Source organism: Sarcophilus harrisii, chromosome 5 (assembly GCF_902635505.1).
Source record: "Sarcophilus harrisii chromosome 5, mSarHar1.11, whole genome shotgun sequence".
NCBI lineage: Eukaryota > Metazoa > Chordata > Mammalia > Dasyuromorphia > Dasyuridae > Sarcophilus > Sarcophilus harrisii.
The window spans coordinates 229,700,990-229,716,860 of NC_045430.1; the positions used below are offsets into that span (position 1 = coordinate 229,700,990).

Genomic DNA, 15,871 nt, shown 5'->3' on the forward strand with positions numbered 1-15,871 from the left:
AATCATTATAGTCTACCTGTCTAATGTTTCCCTGAAATTTCAATTAACTATTATTGTCTTGCTTGCTCTCTGATATTACTCCTATTTGGTATTCCATTTCACAGCTGCCATATTTCATCTTAGAGCTGGTGATAAAGAGAGATTTGTGGAATGGTCCTGGGTGCAAAGAGATGTGTGGGAAAACCTTAATGGTGAATAATCCAGAAATCATTTGTATTTGGTTTTGGAATATAGATGCACTGATTCATGTTAGATGCCTACATAGCAGTTCCTATTCTTACATATATCCTTCTATTGATGATGATCGATAAGGTCAGTGATGGGACAGAAGCAGCAGAAGGTTCATGATATTCACTTGTGTTCTATCAGGAGCTCTCCAGCATTGATTTAGACAGGACTTTAGAGGTCACCTAGTCCAACTATCTCATTTCACAGAGAAGGAAACTGAAACCCAGAAGGGTTAAATGACATGCCCAAGTTCACACAGGGAACAGCTAGGGACAGAGGTGGCATCTGAAAACTGCTCCTGAGGCCCTCTACACTCCACTATGCTGAGTGTAAAATATATTTCAGGCTAGGACCTGAAGCTTATCCAGCTGTTAAATCTCATCCTTCCCCAGAAGAAAGTAACTGGAAAAGAAAGCTGGCTCTGAGGACTCAGTTCAGATCCTGCTGCTGACATTTAGTGCATTTATGACTTTGAAAAGTCATTTAATTTCTCTCAGCCTAAATTTACTTATTGAATTAGGCAGTTTCTAAGGTCTCAAAATTCGAGATAATATGACTCTATGACTCTAAAAAGGGTTAGCAATAGCTAAAAATAGCTATCATCTAGAAACTTTATAAATTTAATCTATAAAGAATATATACATTACTTATCTATCTACCTATCTATCTGTTTTAAGGTTTGCCAAGCACAAATATCCCATTTGATTCTTAAAACAACCATAAAAGATAAATGCTAATCCCCATTTTATAGATAAGGAAACTGAGGAAAAGTCAACTTGTCTATGGTTACACAGATGACACAGTAACTTTCTGAAACAGGATTCAAATCTAAGTATTCCTCACTACAAGTAAGACCCATGCTCTACACCACTGGGCCATCTATCTGCCTCTATACCATAGAATATCTTCAAAAAGTGAAGGGGGATGTCAGTTTTCTGTACTGGAAGTGGGACTGATTAGTATTATATGGCCAAATACTGGGGAAGCATCTATAGGATCAAGAAAATGAAGCAAAAGTCTGGTTAGCGCTGAGTGCTAGTAGAGGCTGCATGTGTGTTATCAAAGTCTTTAATAAGAAGCCTTTGAAGAGCATATGAATTAAAGAAGCAAGAGCCTTCATTTCCTAGTAATATCCTTAAAGTTAATTTCCTTTGAAAAATGCTTCTAAAGTTGGACTGTGTTGGAATTAAGCCTTATTCATCTAGGCATTTTTACAATTCCTGCTTGGGAAGTTGGAAAGGACTAGATTGGACTGGAATAGGAGGGACCTTCTTGTTCATAGATCTTGGTTTTTGTTTTGCTTAACCAGACTGATTTGTCTCCTTATTCACCTGGCCTGGCTAGTCCACAAACAAGACACTCCATTTCTTGGCTCTGGACACTTTCTCTTGGCTGCTCCTTGTGTCTGGAACACTCTCCCTCCTCCATTCCACTGACTTCCCCAACTTCTTTTAAGCCCCAAAGAAAATTCTAGCTTCTACAAGAAGCTTCTTCCAACCCCACTTAACCCCAGTGGTTTCCCTCTGTAAGTTATCTCCTATTTATCTTATAAAACAGTTTGCTTTGTATCTATTTGTTTGCATGTTGTCTCCCTCATTAAACTATAAGCTCTTTGAAGGCAGGAAATGTCTTTTGCCTCTTTTTACATCCCTAGTATTTAGCACATAGCCTGGCACATAATAAGTACTTAATAAATGTTTACTAATTCATTGGCTCAATAAATCCAGTAGTGCTAAACTCAGGACTTGGATAACAACCCTGTGGAGTAGGTGTGACCATTTCCTATACTTTACAGAGAGAGGTAACCTCTCTCTGAGGGAGAGAGAGGTTAGTTAAATGACTTGCTCAGGTTCACAAAGCCTATGCTGTGTAAAGACACTGAGAATACAAATACAAAAGGAAAAAGAGGTCTCCACAAAGGAGCTTTATTTTATAATCTTTATGTAAATTGGATTATATGCATTTCTAATCCTATTAGGGTTTTTTAATTGCTTCAGTTGCTTTTATTTTTCTTTCATGAAATTCTTGAAACTGACTTGAATAATTTATACATGAGTATGTATAGGTATGTCTACTTCTGAAGCATTAAAAAAAATTTGATTTGTTGCTGATCTAAATCCAAATTTTTGATCTCTCCAAGATAGCCTACACCTCTGATGGGATTTTTGTCAAGGGGTCACAAAGGTATAACAAAGATCACTAATAGACAGGGACATAGCCTGACAAGTAATGGGCCTTCCCCCAGGGTCTGAGTCTTAAAACTCGGGCTGCCAACCTGTTGATATAGAGCAGCACAGTGAGGACAATGGACGTTGTTACAATATAGAGATCTAGGTACAGTGACTAATTATATGACTTTGGATAAGTCATTTCTCTCTGGTCCTAAATTTTCGAATCTGTAAAATAAAAGATTTAAATAAGATGATCTCTAAGATTTCTTCTAGCTCCAACATCTTATGATTTTACTTTGTTGTACTCCCCCATGACCATGTAGTGAAGAATACAAGAGTGTAGGAATGTGGGGAATGGGGCTGGGGTCAGCTATCTGAAGGCCTCTCTCCTTTCAAGTCCTAGGATTTAGCTCCAGTACTAGCGTGAAGGAATAGTGTTTTCATCTGGCCAGGGATTTAGAATTTGAACCCATAAGCTTTATTCATTATTTCTGCTGGATAAAAGAAAATGCACCACTTTCATTAGTCCCCAAACTTTATAAGCAGAGAAGGGGATTTGCTTTGAAGAAATGCAAAAACTTTAAGGTGCTTACATGGTATTATAAGGCAATATGGTGTAGCTAGATTCAGAGAAGCTAGGATTACAACATAACCTCTGACAATGATTTCCTCTTGGATTGTGCACAAGTCACTTAACAGTAACCACTAACATTTATATACTTCTTGAATGTTTTCAGGGGCTTTCCATATATTATCTCATGAGATTCTCAAAACAACCTTGTGAGATAGGTATTATTATCATGAGATGATTTTACAGGTGAGGTGAGGCATTTGAGGCACAAATGACCAGTCATACAGCTAATAAGTGTTCATGTCAACATTTGAACTCAGATATTACTGACCGGCCCACACAATATCCACTATCCAGTCAATTCACCCAGTTGCCCAATTACAAGATACTTTCCTCTAAAATCTCTTCCAGCTTTAAATAGATAACTGTGATCATCTAACCTTTCTGAGATTGTTTCATCATCACTAAAATGAGTGGTTTAATCAATTAAATCTTAGGCAACAATTCAATTTAACAAACTAAGCATCTACTACCTAATATGTACTAATATATTATCTACTATGAAAACATCCCTGACTCTGAAGGGTGGGCTGGATTTAAAATAAGAGAACCCAAGTTCAAATCTAGCCTCTGCTACTTGGGCATCTCTCTGAACCCCAGAAGAATTGGCCTTTTAAGGTTTCTTCCAGCTTGAACACTAACAATAGTGCAATAGCAGTGGGGATAGACTATGTTATAAACAGATGAACCAATACCTTATAACTTGATGGAGAAACCATTTACAACTAGCTGAATATCAGTGAGAGTTTCCTCTAGGAGGTGACCCCTTGGCAGAACCTTGAAGGGAGATAATATCTCCAAAAGGTGCAGGTGAGGAAAGCCTGCATTCCAAGCATGTAGGAAGGCTGATACAAAGCCCTAGCAGCTGGCCCTCCAGCTTAAAGTGGGGTTAGGTTGAACTACATGACCTCTAAAATTCCTACCAGTTCTAATATTGTGAACCTTTACATAGCTCTGCTGTAATATGAAAAGTGACTCATTTACTTTCTCTCTGAAAATGCCTTCCCTTTCCTCATTTGTTAAGACTGAGTAAATATGAGTAAATAAGTCCTAAGAGAAGCAGACAGTCCTTTTCTGTCTGCTAGGTAGATATCCAGAAAAAAGCCTGTCCCAGGGATGCAAGCACGGGATTTAGCTCACGGCTCTTGCCCTCTGTCATTCTAGGACTGCATGCCACATGTGGCTTCATAGGTGGCTAAATGGAAACCTTGGACAATGTAGCCTGGTCTGTTTGCTTGCTAACTCTTGGTAGAGTGCACGTTTTCCGTTCTACCACCTGGGGGTGTAGGTAGACAGACTGAGATTCTAAGGCATTATCTCCTAAAAAGCTCCAAACATAACTCAAACCCACGTTGTCATCATTCTAAACTCAAGGACTCTGTGTTGGGTCTATGTTTCTTTTTCACTCTGATAGTTTGCATCCTCCTTGTGATAATGAGTTTCTGTAAAGTCTCAATGGAACAGTATGTGCGAAATCATCTTCCTTTTATCAGGAGATGGAAGGTACAGGAAATGAAAGGGTAGGCTCTTTCTTTCCTGGGCCCTATCTTTTCTGGCTTTGCAAAGTCAGCTCATAGTCTCCTCTCTTTAGAATGCTGCTCTTCCCCCTCAGCCCAGGGACAAAATGAACTGTTTCTCAGTCTCTGAAACCATTTTAGGAGACATCTCTATCTGCTATGTTGGAGAAAGGACATGCCTCAGATTAAGCTGATTCTAAGATAAAGAGGTAGACTTGTCAGGGGACCTAGATTCAAATTCTAGTTGTGTTACTTACAATGGAGTGACTTGGACTGTTAGGGATTTTCCTTCTGAGAATTGCCATGTATACCATATCAGCTGGTGGGGTGGACCCAGGAGATAAAAATGTCTTTTTCTCTCTAACACTCAGTTTTCTGTTCTATAATAGAGAGTACAATTGTAACTAAGGTAGGGGATTCTGACCTTTTGTCCCAAGGAACTTAATGGAGAAGATGCCGACAACATTTGCACTCTTTCAACAAGGTAAAAATAAGAGAATTTAGAATCTAGGTAGCAGATTATGAAAAAAAGGAGAAAAATAACCAAGTACTTCCTTATACCTACTATCATTTGGTAGATAACCATTTCTCTTGTCTAACTCCTCTTTAGTCCAATTCCACCCAGGAGTAAATTCAAAGAAGCTGTCTCAGTTAGAGAGAGAGAGAGAGAGAGAGAGAGAGAGAGAGAGAGAGAGAGAGAGAGTGAGCGAGTGTGTGTAGTTTGACCTAAAGATGGGGATGAGGTGAGGGAGTGGGTAAAATTTGTCCTTAGGGAATAGAAGTGGACTGAAGATTTCACTGATACAAAGAATGATCCCCAGATGAGGAAAATCCCTGTGTTACTGCAAATTAGTCTTGGAAAAGAGAGTCTTAACCTTTTTTGTGTCCTGGAACATCTTGGTGATCTGGTGAAATCTATGCACCCCATGTCCCAGAATAAGATATAAAATAAACTATCTGAAAGAAACTCATTATATTAAAAATAATAATATATTTTTTAAAAAGCTCAGGGCCCATAGATGACCCCTGACTTAGAAATGCCTAGATCAATGACAAGTTAAGTGATTTACTCAGGATCACACAACCAGTAAGTATGAATCCAGCTCCTATTTACTATAAAACAGTGCCTCATTCTGATAGAAATATATCACATTAATACATACATTTGTGTTTAATGGTCACCCACCTCTAGGACAGGGAAGGTAGGGATGTAGAAAACAGTAAAATATAAATAGTTACATGACAACTTTATTATATATTTAAAAGAAATAGCAAGCTGTAAATAACAGATTTGTAGTTTCATGTACAATCATCTTTTTTCCTTCTATTTTATTACATTACAGAAATGCTTGCTTTATAAATTCAGAATAAAAGAAATAAAATTTCTAAAAATTAATCATGGAAATTAATGATTTGTTATTTAACATTTGATACTCATACCATACAGAGAAAGATAGATGGTAGAGTGGGGGTGAGGGTGGGGGAACCGAGAAAGAGAGAGAGAAAGAAAGAGAGGGGGGGTGCTTAGAGCCAGGAAAATCTGTTCAATTCCTACCTCAGACATTCATTAGCTAAGGAACCCTGAAAGTCATGTAAACCCTCTGTGACTCAGTTTCCTCTTCTCTAAAATGAGAATAATGGCACATGCACACAAAAATAAAATGAGGATATTAGCACTTACCTCACAGTATTTTTGTGAAGACCAAAAAGGAATAACTTACATAAAGTACTTTGCAAACTTTAAAGGCCTAGATAAATGGTCACCATTTTAAGACCCGTGTTCTATCTCCCATGTTCATTCCATGCCTAAGACTGAATGTCTTCAAGATAGACTAGAACTGGAAAAAAAAATCTAGGATCTGTTACCTTTTCATTGGTACCAGTTAGGTGGATAGAAAATCAGTGATATGAAATTTCTTAAAGTTGGGGATCCTATGTTTCTTAAATTTTTTTATTAACTAGTATACATTAGAGTTACATAGTGAATATACCTATTATAAATGCTATCATATTGTTTTTACAAGAGAAGAAAAGGCTGGACTAATTCCCTGTGCTTTTGTCCTAAAAAAAATGCTTTATTTGTTAATGCTCCTCCTTTTGGTGAGAGGAACAATGAGGCCTTTACTTGGCATATGACCATACAGCCTTAGGAATAAGCTGTTCAGGCTCAGGAGCAACCAGGAATCACTGGATCCAGGTTCTAATGGCCTCTCTCTCCAGAGTGCCTCTTCCCTGGCCTACACAGCTTTTGGTTGAAACTAATTACACTGTCTCGTGCTCTTGGCTCCCCTCCCCAATTTTTCCCTCCCTTTTGCTGCCCTCCTCTGCCCACCAATTCTATCATCTCCCCTCCCCTCTCCTCTCCAACATCTGCATCAAGTTTCTGTTGCTGAGAATAATCCATCAATTCTGGAAACGAAATGTTCATCTACAAATAGGATATGCTCTGCAAGCCTGGGATTTTCCTATGATTTAATTATCTAATTACTGTAGTCTGTTGCCAAGCACAGAGGATTTCAAGCAGTTTCACCATTTTATAACATAGTTCAGAGTGTATTTGAATTTCTAATTCCATTCTGTACTTTCAAGGCTATTTTAGTGAGTCCCCATATACCACTAATGACAGCCACATCATTGAATTTCCACTACATTTGGGTGGCTCTCATTTCCTAGCATATTATATACTTACTAAAGGAGAATTGGTGCTGAGGTAGCTTAATTATTTGAAACTATTTTTGTCTTAAATAGGCTGCACCAAACGGAAGGACAGAAGTCCCAGGGAGAAATAAATTGAACAGATTATAAGCCCAGACACCAGGAAGGAGGGTAAAGAATACCAAAATTATAAGGACTCTGAAACAAAATGTCTCCTTTCTCCCTGCCGGGCCCAGAAACAAACATGATTTTCAAAGCTTCTGTCCAACTCCTGGATGTAACTATATATTTTGGTAATTAGTTATCAAACCTAGAAACCTAAGAGAAGCTAGAAAGAGAAGAGTGGAAAGGACACTCACTGGCTTTAGAGTAAGCAGACAGGTAGTCAGCTGGTTTCTCATTTACTAGCACAGTCCCTGTGTTGTTTGAGCCTCAGTTTTCTTATCTGCAAAGTGGGTATTCTTTACATGCTTGCACTCTCAGCTTCAGAGATGTCCTAGTCTAAGGCATTTGGGGATTTGGGAAGCTTTTTCTGGAGTCGAGGATGCTGAAAGTAGGAGGTTTTTGTTTTAGATGATGCATCATGGTAGAAAACTACCATGTCAAGCATTAAATAAATGCTACTTGATTTTGTTACTACTCAAGACTAATAAGATAGTTTAATTAAGCTGGGTTCCTAATTTCCAATTAAATCTTTAGCTTCTCTGTTTCAATTAACAACCAACAAGTGTATATTTCGTACCCATGATGTGTTAGGTATTGTGCGTTAAGTCCTGCTTTCATGGAGTTCATATTCCAAAGAATGAGAAATACAAATACACCCAGAATCAAAATGAACTGAAAGCTGTGAAGCCACTGAAACAAGCAGAGAGGAGAAAGAGACAAGTTCTTTTATGCAAAAGCAATTAGAAAGAATTTGCTGCCCCAACAGAATCAAGATCCTGTCACTTAAGCTGATTTTTTGTAAGGCTTAAACCTCTCATGTCTTCTCTGTTTGGGTAAGAGCTGTCACCGAGACCTGCAGATGCCAATGGCAGTCAACCATCAACTGCAGACGGCCTTTCCCTAGTCTCTCAGCTATTAATGCCAAAACCAAGTCCCCATCAAATTTATATTGTATTTAATATATGTAAGTAGGTGTATACATATGTGTTCACACATAGAGGCACTGTTTAGAATATAGAGGACATATGATAATTAGTATATATTATATTTAATGTGTATATATACCCCCATGCAACACACATATGCAGCCGTACACAGGCATATGCACACATACATAATGTCTTGTACAAAATATATATGCGCACTCAAACACATAGACAAATATTTTTATACACCCATATACAATTGTAGGTGCCTGTATAAACTATCTCAAAGGCAGCATGATTTAGTTGATGGAGATGTGGGCTCAAAGCCACAAAGATCTAGATTAAAATGATACCTATAGGTTATGTCAAGTCATTCCTTTCAGAAGTCTGGGCAGCTCTCTACAACTGTAAGTCACGGAGAAGGTGCTGACCTCCATTGGGAGCAGGAGTTCTGGCACCAGAGTTTGCTATACCAATGAAATCCTTGATCTATTATTTTGTAAATAGCTATTTTCCTCACTGCCAATAGGATACAAGCCCATTATGGGCAGGAAATATTTCTTTTCTGTCTTTATATCACCAACACCTAGGACAGAGTCAACACTTAATCAATGTGTATTGACTGAGGGAGGGCAAGGGAAAGAAAAACACTGGCCGTACCTCCCTAAGTCTCCACAGCCCAATTACCCTTTTCTTTTTTTTACGAGACTATAGTCTTCTAGCTAGTGTTATTCACAAACTGTTTCTTTGAGATGACTGCAGATTTTCAAAATAAACATGGTGCCAGAGATTAAACAGTCGTGCTCGCCCTGAAGTGCTGTTTTGTATCCACTGAGTAGGAGAGTTGTAGGAGATGGAGGACAATGCTTTTATTCACTTTTTGTCTAACTCATCTCCCCAACTCTGGCTCATCTGGCTTAGAGGACCAAGAGAAATATTCTCCCTCATATACAATTAAACCATCTGAAAAAAATGTTGGACTGATGCAACAAACTCAGTCTAGAAGATAAGCTAAACCCAATGAAGTGATGAATCTTTTGGGTTAATGAAGGCAGAAAAATACAATCCAGACTTTGAGCTGCCAGGGACCTCAGAAGCATTGTAGTCCAACTCTTTCATTTTACAAAGGAGGAAACTGAGACCTGGGGGATTAAGTAATATGCAAAAAACTAAACGGGAGGAAGCATCCTCTCAGTTTTTCTGAATCTAGAGCCTGTTTTTTACTCTTAGATATTATCTTAAGATATAGATACTTTACTAGCCAGAAAGACAATTGCGTGTGCCACAGAGGATTATTCTTCATAAGATTGCAGATTTAAAGCCAAAAGTGATATCTGAAATCAGGTCAGACTCCCAAATTCATAACTCAGGGAGGTGATGCTCTAGAGACTTGACCCCCTTGTGGTGTCCTTACCAGCATGCTGGACCTGAAATGAGGAAGCTGAGAGTTCAAATTCTACCTGCATTCTAGGCAAGTCACTTGATCACAGCAGAAATTGATTGGCTTCCTCATCTCTAAAGTGAGTGTGGTAATAGCACCTCCCTACAAGGTTATTGGGAGAATTGGATGAGATGGCACCCTTAAAGAATTTTGCAAACCTTTGGGCGCTATATAAACGGGAGCTAGACTAAACAGCAGAGACAACACCTCGTTGACAAAGGTCCATGTAATCAAAGCTATGACTTTTTCAGCCATGGTGTCTGGCTGTGAAGGCTAAACTATAAGGCGCACTGAATGCCAATGAATGGATGCTTTCAAATTGGGGTGCTAAAGAAGACTTCTGAGTTTCTTGGACAGCCACGAGGTCTAATAACGAGGTCAATTCTTCAAGAAATTAATTCAGACTATTCACCGAAAGGTCAAATGCTGAAGTTGAAGCTTAAATACTTTGGCCATATAATGAAAAGACCTTGATGGATAGGAAAGAATGAAGGTAAGAGGAAAGGAGGAAAACATAAGAAGAGAGGGATAGAGAACATCATGGAAGCAAAGAACATGAACTCGGACAATCTTTGAAAAATAGAGAGTATAGAAGGACCCAAAATGCTATGATTCAGAGGGTCACAAAAAGCCTCTGACATGAGACCAAATGACAGAAACAACAAAATTATTGTGAATTCTAGGGCAGGTCTAGGCCAGAACCTATCAGTGTCCAGTCTTGTCTAATGCCATATCTACATAATTTCCAGTCAACCACCAAGCACATTGGTTGATTTAAGATAACTATCTTTTTATTTTCATTGATTTATAATGTGAAAGTTTTTAATTAGAGGAACTAGAAATGTACAATCTCTCCTACATTAAAATGTCCATACTATTTAGCAAGGCCCTGAAAGTATGATTCTCAAGGATTAAATCCATGAGAATTGCTGACCAAGAAAGGTGGAATTAACTGTTGTTGCTCAGAGAGCCTCTATCAATGGAAAGAGAAAAGGGATATATTACTTTCTTATCTATTTCCAAAGGAACAACTTTAGGTCCCGCCCTCATCACCACTTGCTTAGACTAGTGCAATAGCTTCCTTTGATCCTGATGCAAGTTTTTCTTCCAGCAGCCTTTGCATATTCAAAGGGCTTGTGCCATATGTGGACTTTGCTCATACCAATGACTCTGTTCTGCTCACTTTGTGTGGCATCGGCCAAGATTCCCACGTTTCTCTGAACTCTTCATATTCATCTTTTCTTACAGGGGCCACATGGATCCCCAAACAGCCCTCTAAATAGCTAGGACAAACTGACAGAGAATCACGGACCAAAAGTTTTTGGTTGCCCATTGGCTTTTCAGCCTTCCACACTCTCCAAAGTATTCAGAAAGAGCTACATCAGTGCTGAGCGCTTAAGCCTTCTTATATAGGCTCTCCTAAACAAATTCCATTTTAAAGACTTGCTGATGAGATATTCCTGCCTATCTCACACAATCCAGTCAAACTTAAAGGCCACATTTTCTCCATCAGCTAAGCTTATTCTGTTTGTGTCTTTTGAATTTCCCATAAGAGAAAAATGAAAGACTAAAAAAAACAAAAACAAGAACAAAAAACCCAAGATGGGCAGGATGAAAGAGAGATGACATGGTAGAAAAGAGAAAGGCTTCAACTGGATAACTCAGGAAGAGAGACTGAGGCTGACGACTTTGTGCAGCTCTGTCTCACTGAAATCCACTTCACACACAAGTCAAGACATCACTGTGAGGTCCCTGGGAACAACAATAAGAAGCCCATGACTCAGTCACCTTAGAACTCATACCTGCAGTTCCCGCATCTGACGGAGCTGGAGCCGTAGTTCCGACACATTTCGCCTCATGTCATACAGGCTCATTTGGATTGCTGTTGAGCCAGCTGGTGGTGGCTGACTGAAGAGTACACCGGACTCCTGAGAGATCTTCCCCCCAGAAACATGAGGGGTTCCTGAAAAAAAGAGCACCAGAGATGGCTTAGTATGTCAGAGAATAAAAATCCAGTTGCATCACTCCCCTTCCTGGCACAGGGAGATGAAAGGAGCAATGAAAAGAGCACTGGCACACAATAAGGGTTTAATAAATGCTTGGTCATTCATTAATTCATTTGAAAAGCAACCCTGGGTTCAAAGTTTGGTTTTGCCATTTGCCAGCTGTGTGATGTTGGGGCTAAATTTGCTCATCTATAAAATGAAGGGTACTTTCCCTAAAAGGTTCCTTTTAGAGATAAATCTATAATCCCACATCCAATGTAGGGGGTATAAGTAATTCCACAAATATGTCTTACAAAATGAAGGAACAGGAATTGAATCTGTCATTTCATCAGTAAAGGGACTTCCTGAGGTGAGTAACCATGCAGGTCTATATCCTCTCTACATATGTATATATAATGTATGTATACATGTATCTATGTCTATCTCTATACACATACATATATACACACACATACACACATGTGTGTGTACTATCTATATCTACCTATATAAATGTATGTATGTATATAACCTCCTGCATTGCTTGTATACCCTGGAGTTTATACCCTCTAGCTTATGGTCTAAAAAGTTGCCTACATCCCTGCAAGGTTAAATTAAGCCCAAGGTCAAACAGACAATAATATTATTGAAGGTGGGGCTAATTACTTAGACATTTGTAACTTCCAAACTGCCTCTCTACCTGCCATATTTAAACAAAATCGTAATAATAAAAACTCTGATACCTAACAAACTCTCTCTATATATGCATATACACACACATATACATACATATGTATATATAATGTGTATATACATGTATCTATGTCTATCTCTATACATGTACATATACACACACGCATACATATATGTGCATTATCTATATCTATGTCTATATCTACCTATATACATGTATGTTTGTATCTAATCTCCTGCCCAGCTTGTATATACCCTTGGAGTTTTGGTCCGTAATACTGGCAGAACTAAAAAGAAACTTCAAGAAACACTCCCAGAATGGCGAATAATAGTAGAGAAGATGTGGTCAATGACTCAGTCCTCTTCTAATAGGAAAAGAAAGCACAATCTTAAATTCTCCACCAATCTTCTCAAGTTCTCTCCCACCTGTTGCTTTCTCTTCTTCAATCAGTGATCATATCAAGCAACAGGTGTTTATGTTCCAAGCACACAGTGATTCACTGTATAGGACCTTAACTTCAAAGCTAAATGAGATTTTAGAGGTTATTAAGTCTAAAGACTCCTTGATTTTACAGATCATAATGCCCATAAATACCTGAAGTAGAATTCAAACTGAACTCCACGTCTAGGGTTTGCCCCTCTCCCCTCTCCCTCCTCCCCCCCCCACCCCCCCCATTATGTATTTCATAAGCATTCCCTTGAGAGGTCAGAGACTGACCAAGGTGATCCTGAGTCCTGATTTTAAAATACTCCCAAAGACCTTGAGAAAGGGAGTCTATGTTTGGGAGTTGGAAGGAGGTGACAATGTCTGGACTGGCTAGGAATTCAGGAATAACTCATTCTACAGGCAAAAGGAAGCGTTCTCTCCCCTTTCCCTTCCCTCAAATCCCTCCAGAAAACAATATAGTCTTAAGGAAAGGGCCAGCAGAACAGTCTGTGAGTCAGATTAATCACACCCACACCCACGCCTCTGAATAGGCTTTTCTGTTCCCTTTCCTGTAAAGGGCAGAGTTGAAGCTTTTAAATAGGCCAAAGCCTCCCAGCAGTAATTACTCCATATCAGTTTATCTCTCACACCCTTCTCCTTTCCAGACAGGGTCTAGGGAATAAGCAACACTTGAGTCTGTCAGATTTTCCTCCTCATCTTGTAGAACACAGAAAAACTTAAAAGACAATTTCTCCCATCAGCTAAATTGAAAAATTCCCACTGAATGAGGGAGTTTGCTCATAGCCTATCCTTATAGTCATTAATTAGTTAGAAACTTGTCCTGGAATCACAAAACAAAATCAAAGTAGACAAGACACTCAGTTCCCTATCCACTTAAATCTTACAAAGCAAGATAGGGACTCCTCTTTCCTAGAATAATGTCTCTAGGGAGGAGAGGAACTTTCCAGAAAGAGGCAGAAGGGCCTGGAGTGGGTAAGATGCTCTGACTAATGATTATGTTTAATTTTTCTTATATAAAACCAAATCTGTCTTTTTGTCGTCGTTCCCCTCCCCCCCCCCCCCACTCCCACTCCACAATCTACTTTTCTTCAATTTCTACTCGTCATTCCTCCTTCTGTCTTCTGACCTTCAAGGTCTCTTCTACTTCTAAATCTTATGATTCTTTGATATTTTCTCATTTTCTGATCACAGAGAACCAAATATAATCTTAAATTTGGTCTTCCCTTTGTGTCTTAAAAGCAGAAAGCTCCTAAGCACCATTTTAATTGTGTTTAGAAGAGTGGTTTGGGGGTCTGTTTAGTGCTTTTGGCCACGGATGGTTATGCATTTTACCTGTTTGTGTCATTGAATGCCCCCTATTCTATGATACTTTCCATTTTGAGATCTTGAAAGTCACAATTTTTCATTTCATTGTCCTGATCAAGCTATGTCTCTTATGTTGGTCACACTCCAAAAATTACTTAGTATTTGTTTTCTGTTCAATAGGTTGCCAAGCTATCACTCCACAAAAATTAATATTCTGGCATAAAAGAAAAGGAAATGATTCTAAGTTGGGTTTTGCTGAGTGACCCAGCTAAAAAAAACCTACCACAAATTCACGATTCCTGCACCCAAAGCTGCCTGACAATCCTTTTGTTCATTCTTTATTGGTTCCTATCACATTCCCCGAAGAAGTACTTCCAAGTACTCTTCTCAAGTCTCAAGGCCAGGTCTGCCTTCTGAGTTCTCACCAGATGACCTGGTTTCCTACTTTACTGAGATCAAGGCCAACTAAATTAAATTCCTTTCAAAAGGTTTTGGTCTCACTCCATCTCAGTATCTTCCCTTGATTCTCCTTTCCTGACCTCCATCAAAGAGAAGTAGCCTTCTTTAGGAAGCAAAAGGTCCCAGCTGTGCTCTTGATTCATTGTCCTGCCATCTGATGGCAACATGGTGCAACGACACTGGCTTCTACAATGTATTTTTATGTATTATCTTGTAACTTACTTGACCTTCCCAAGCCCTAGGAACCTTACAGGGTCTAAAAAATGATCACTGCTACGGCTTCTTCCAACCCCACCCCTACCTCTTATAAAACCTGACTTTGTTTCCCATTTCTTTTCCTCTCTTTTTCTCCATCTGTGGAATTTTTCCTTTCTACCTTCAAACATTCTTAGGTCTCCTTTTTTATTCTTGAAAGGTTCTTTGATCTCTTCAAAGCAGGTACTCCGTGCATTAATGCACAGTGTAACCCATTCATGTCTTCTCATCCTGTACAACTTCTGAACACATTTCCTTCTAAGTCTAAATCTTTCAGGGACAGGGCAAATCCAACTTACTGGGAGCCTTTCTTTGGATCTCTTGATGTTGAATGAATATCAGTGGAGCACATGGGCTCTGATGGTTTTACCTTTCATTCTTGCCACATGACTTAGCCTACTTTCTTTTCTGGTAGTATACCATTATGATGACTTCTTTTATGCAGTTGCTCTGGTGCTGGTCTTGGATGGCGATACACTGTGACCCTAAGGCATCCACCATACACTTCTCCACAGCACTTTGGGTGACACTCAAGTTTTTGGAGAATCCGCTATTCTTTGGCCTATAGCCACACAGCATCATTGAAAGAATATTGTTCTTTTATCTTAATTTTTTTTTAAGAAAAAAAAAAGACCTTTCCATGACCTAGAACAATTTTATTTGCCAACTTTATAGAGTTAGGTCCCTTTCTGTTCTATATGTACAACCTCATGACCATCTTCTACTTGTCAACCCAAGCCTACTTCTCCTGATGGGAATAGTGCTTAAATACCTTGAGGATATGTTTTTAACAAAGAGAAGCAGCTAATTAATGTCTAACAATACTGATCAACTTGCCAGGCTTCGGGAAGAGTGTTTTGATTGGAAAAGAGATCTGATTTAGAAAACAGTTATAAATAAACCATAAGTTTGGGAACCAAACAATCAAGGAAGGGGCACTGGATTTACTTATCCTAAAAGATGAAGGGATGGAAGGTGGGGTGGGGCAAGTT

The 15,871-nt window shown here is 38.9% G+C and overlaps 1 protein-coding gene across 12 annotated transcripts in view; it reads right to left on the reverse strand.

The window, feature by feature from the left end:
* The window catches only part of KIAA1217 (KIAA1217 ortholog), a 563,370-nt gene that overhangs the window by 34,159 nt on the left and 513,340 nt on the right, over positions 1-15,871 (reverse strand). For all 12 annotated transcript variants that reach the window (XM_031937971.1, XM_031937975.1, XM_031937969.1 and 9 more), the window contains one exon: positions 11,537-11,697. In XM_031937971.1, coding sequence (XP_031793831.1) covers positions 11,537-11,697 — 161 coding nt within the window. The remainder of the gene's footprint in view (positions 1-11,536; positions 11,698-15,871) is intronic.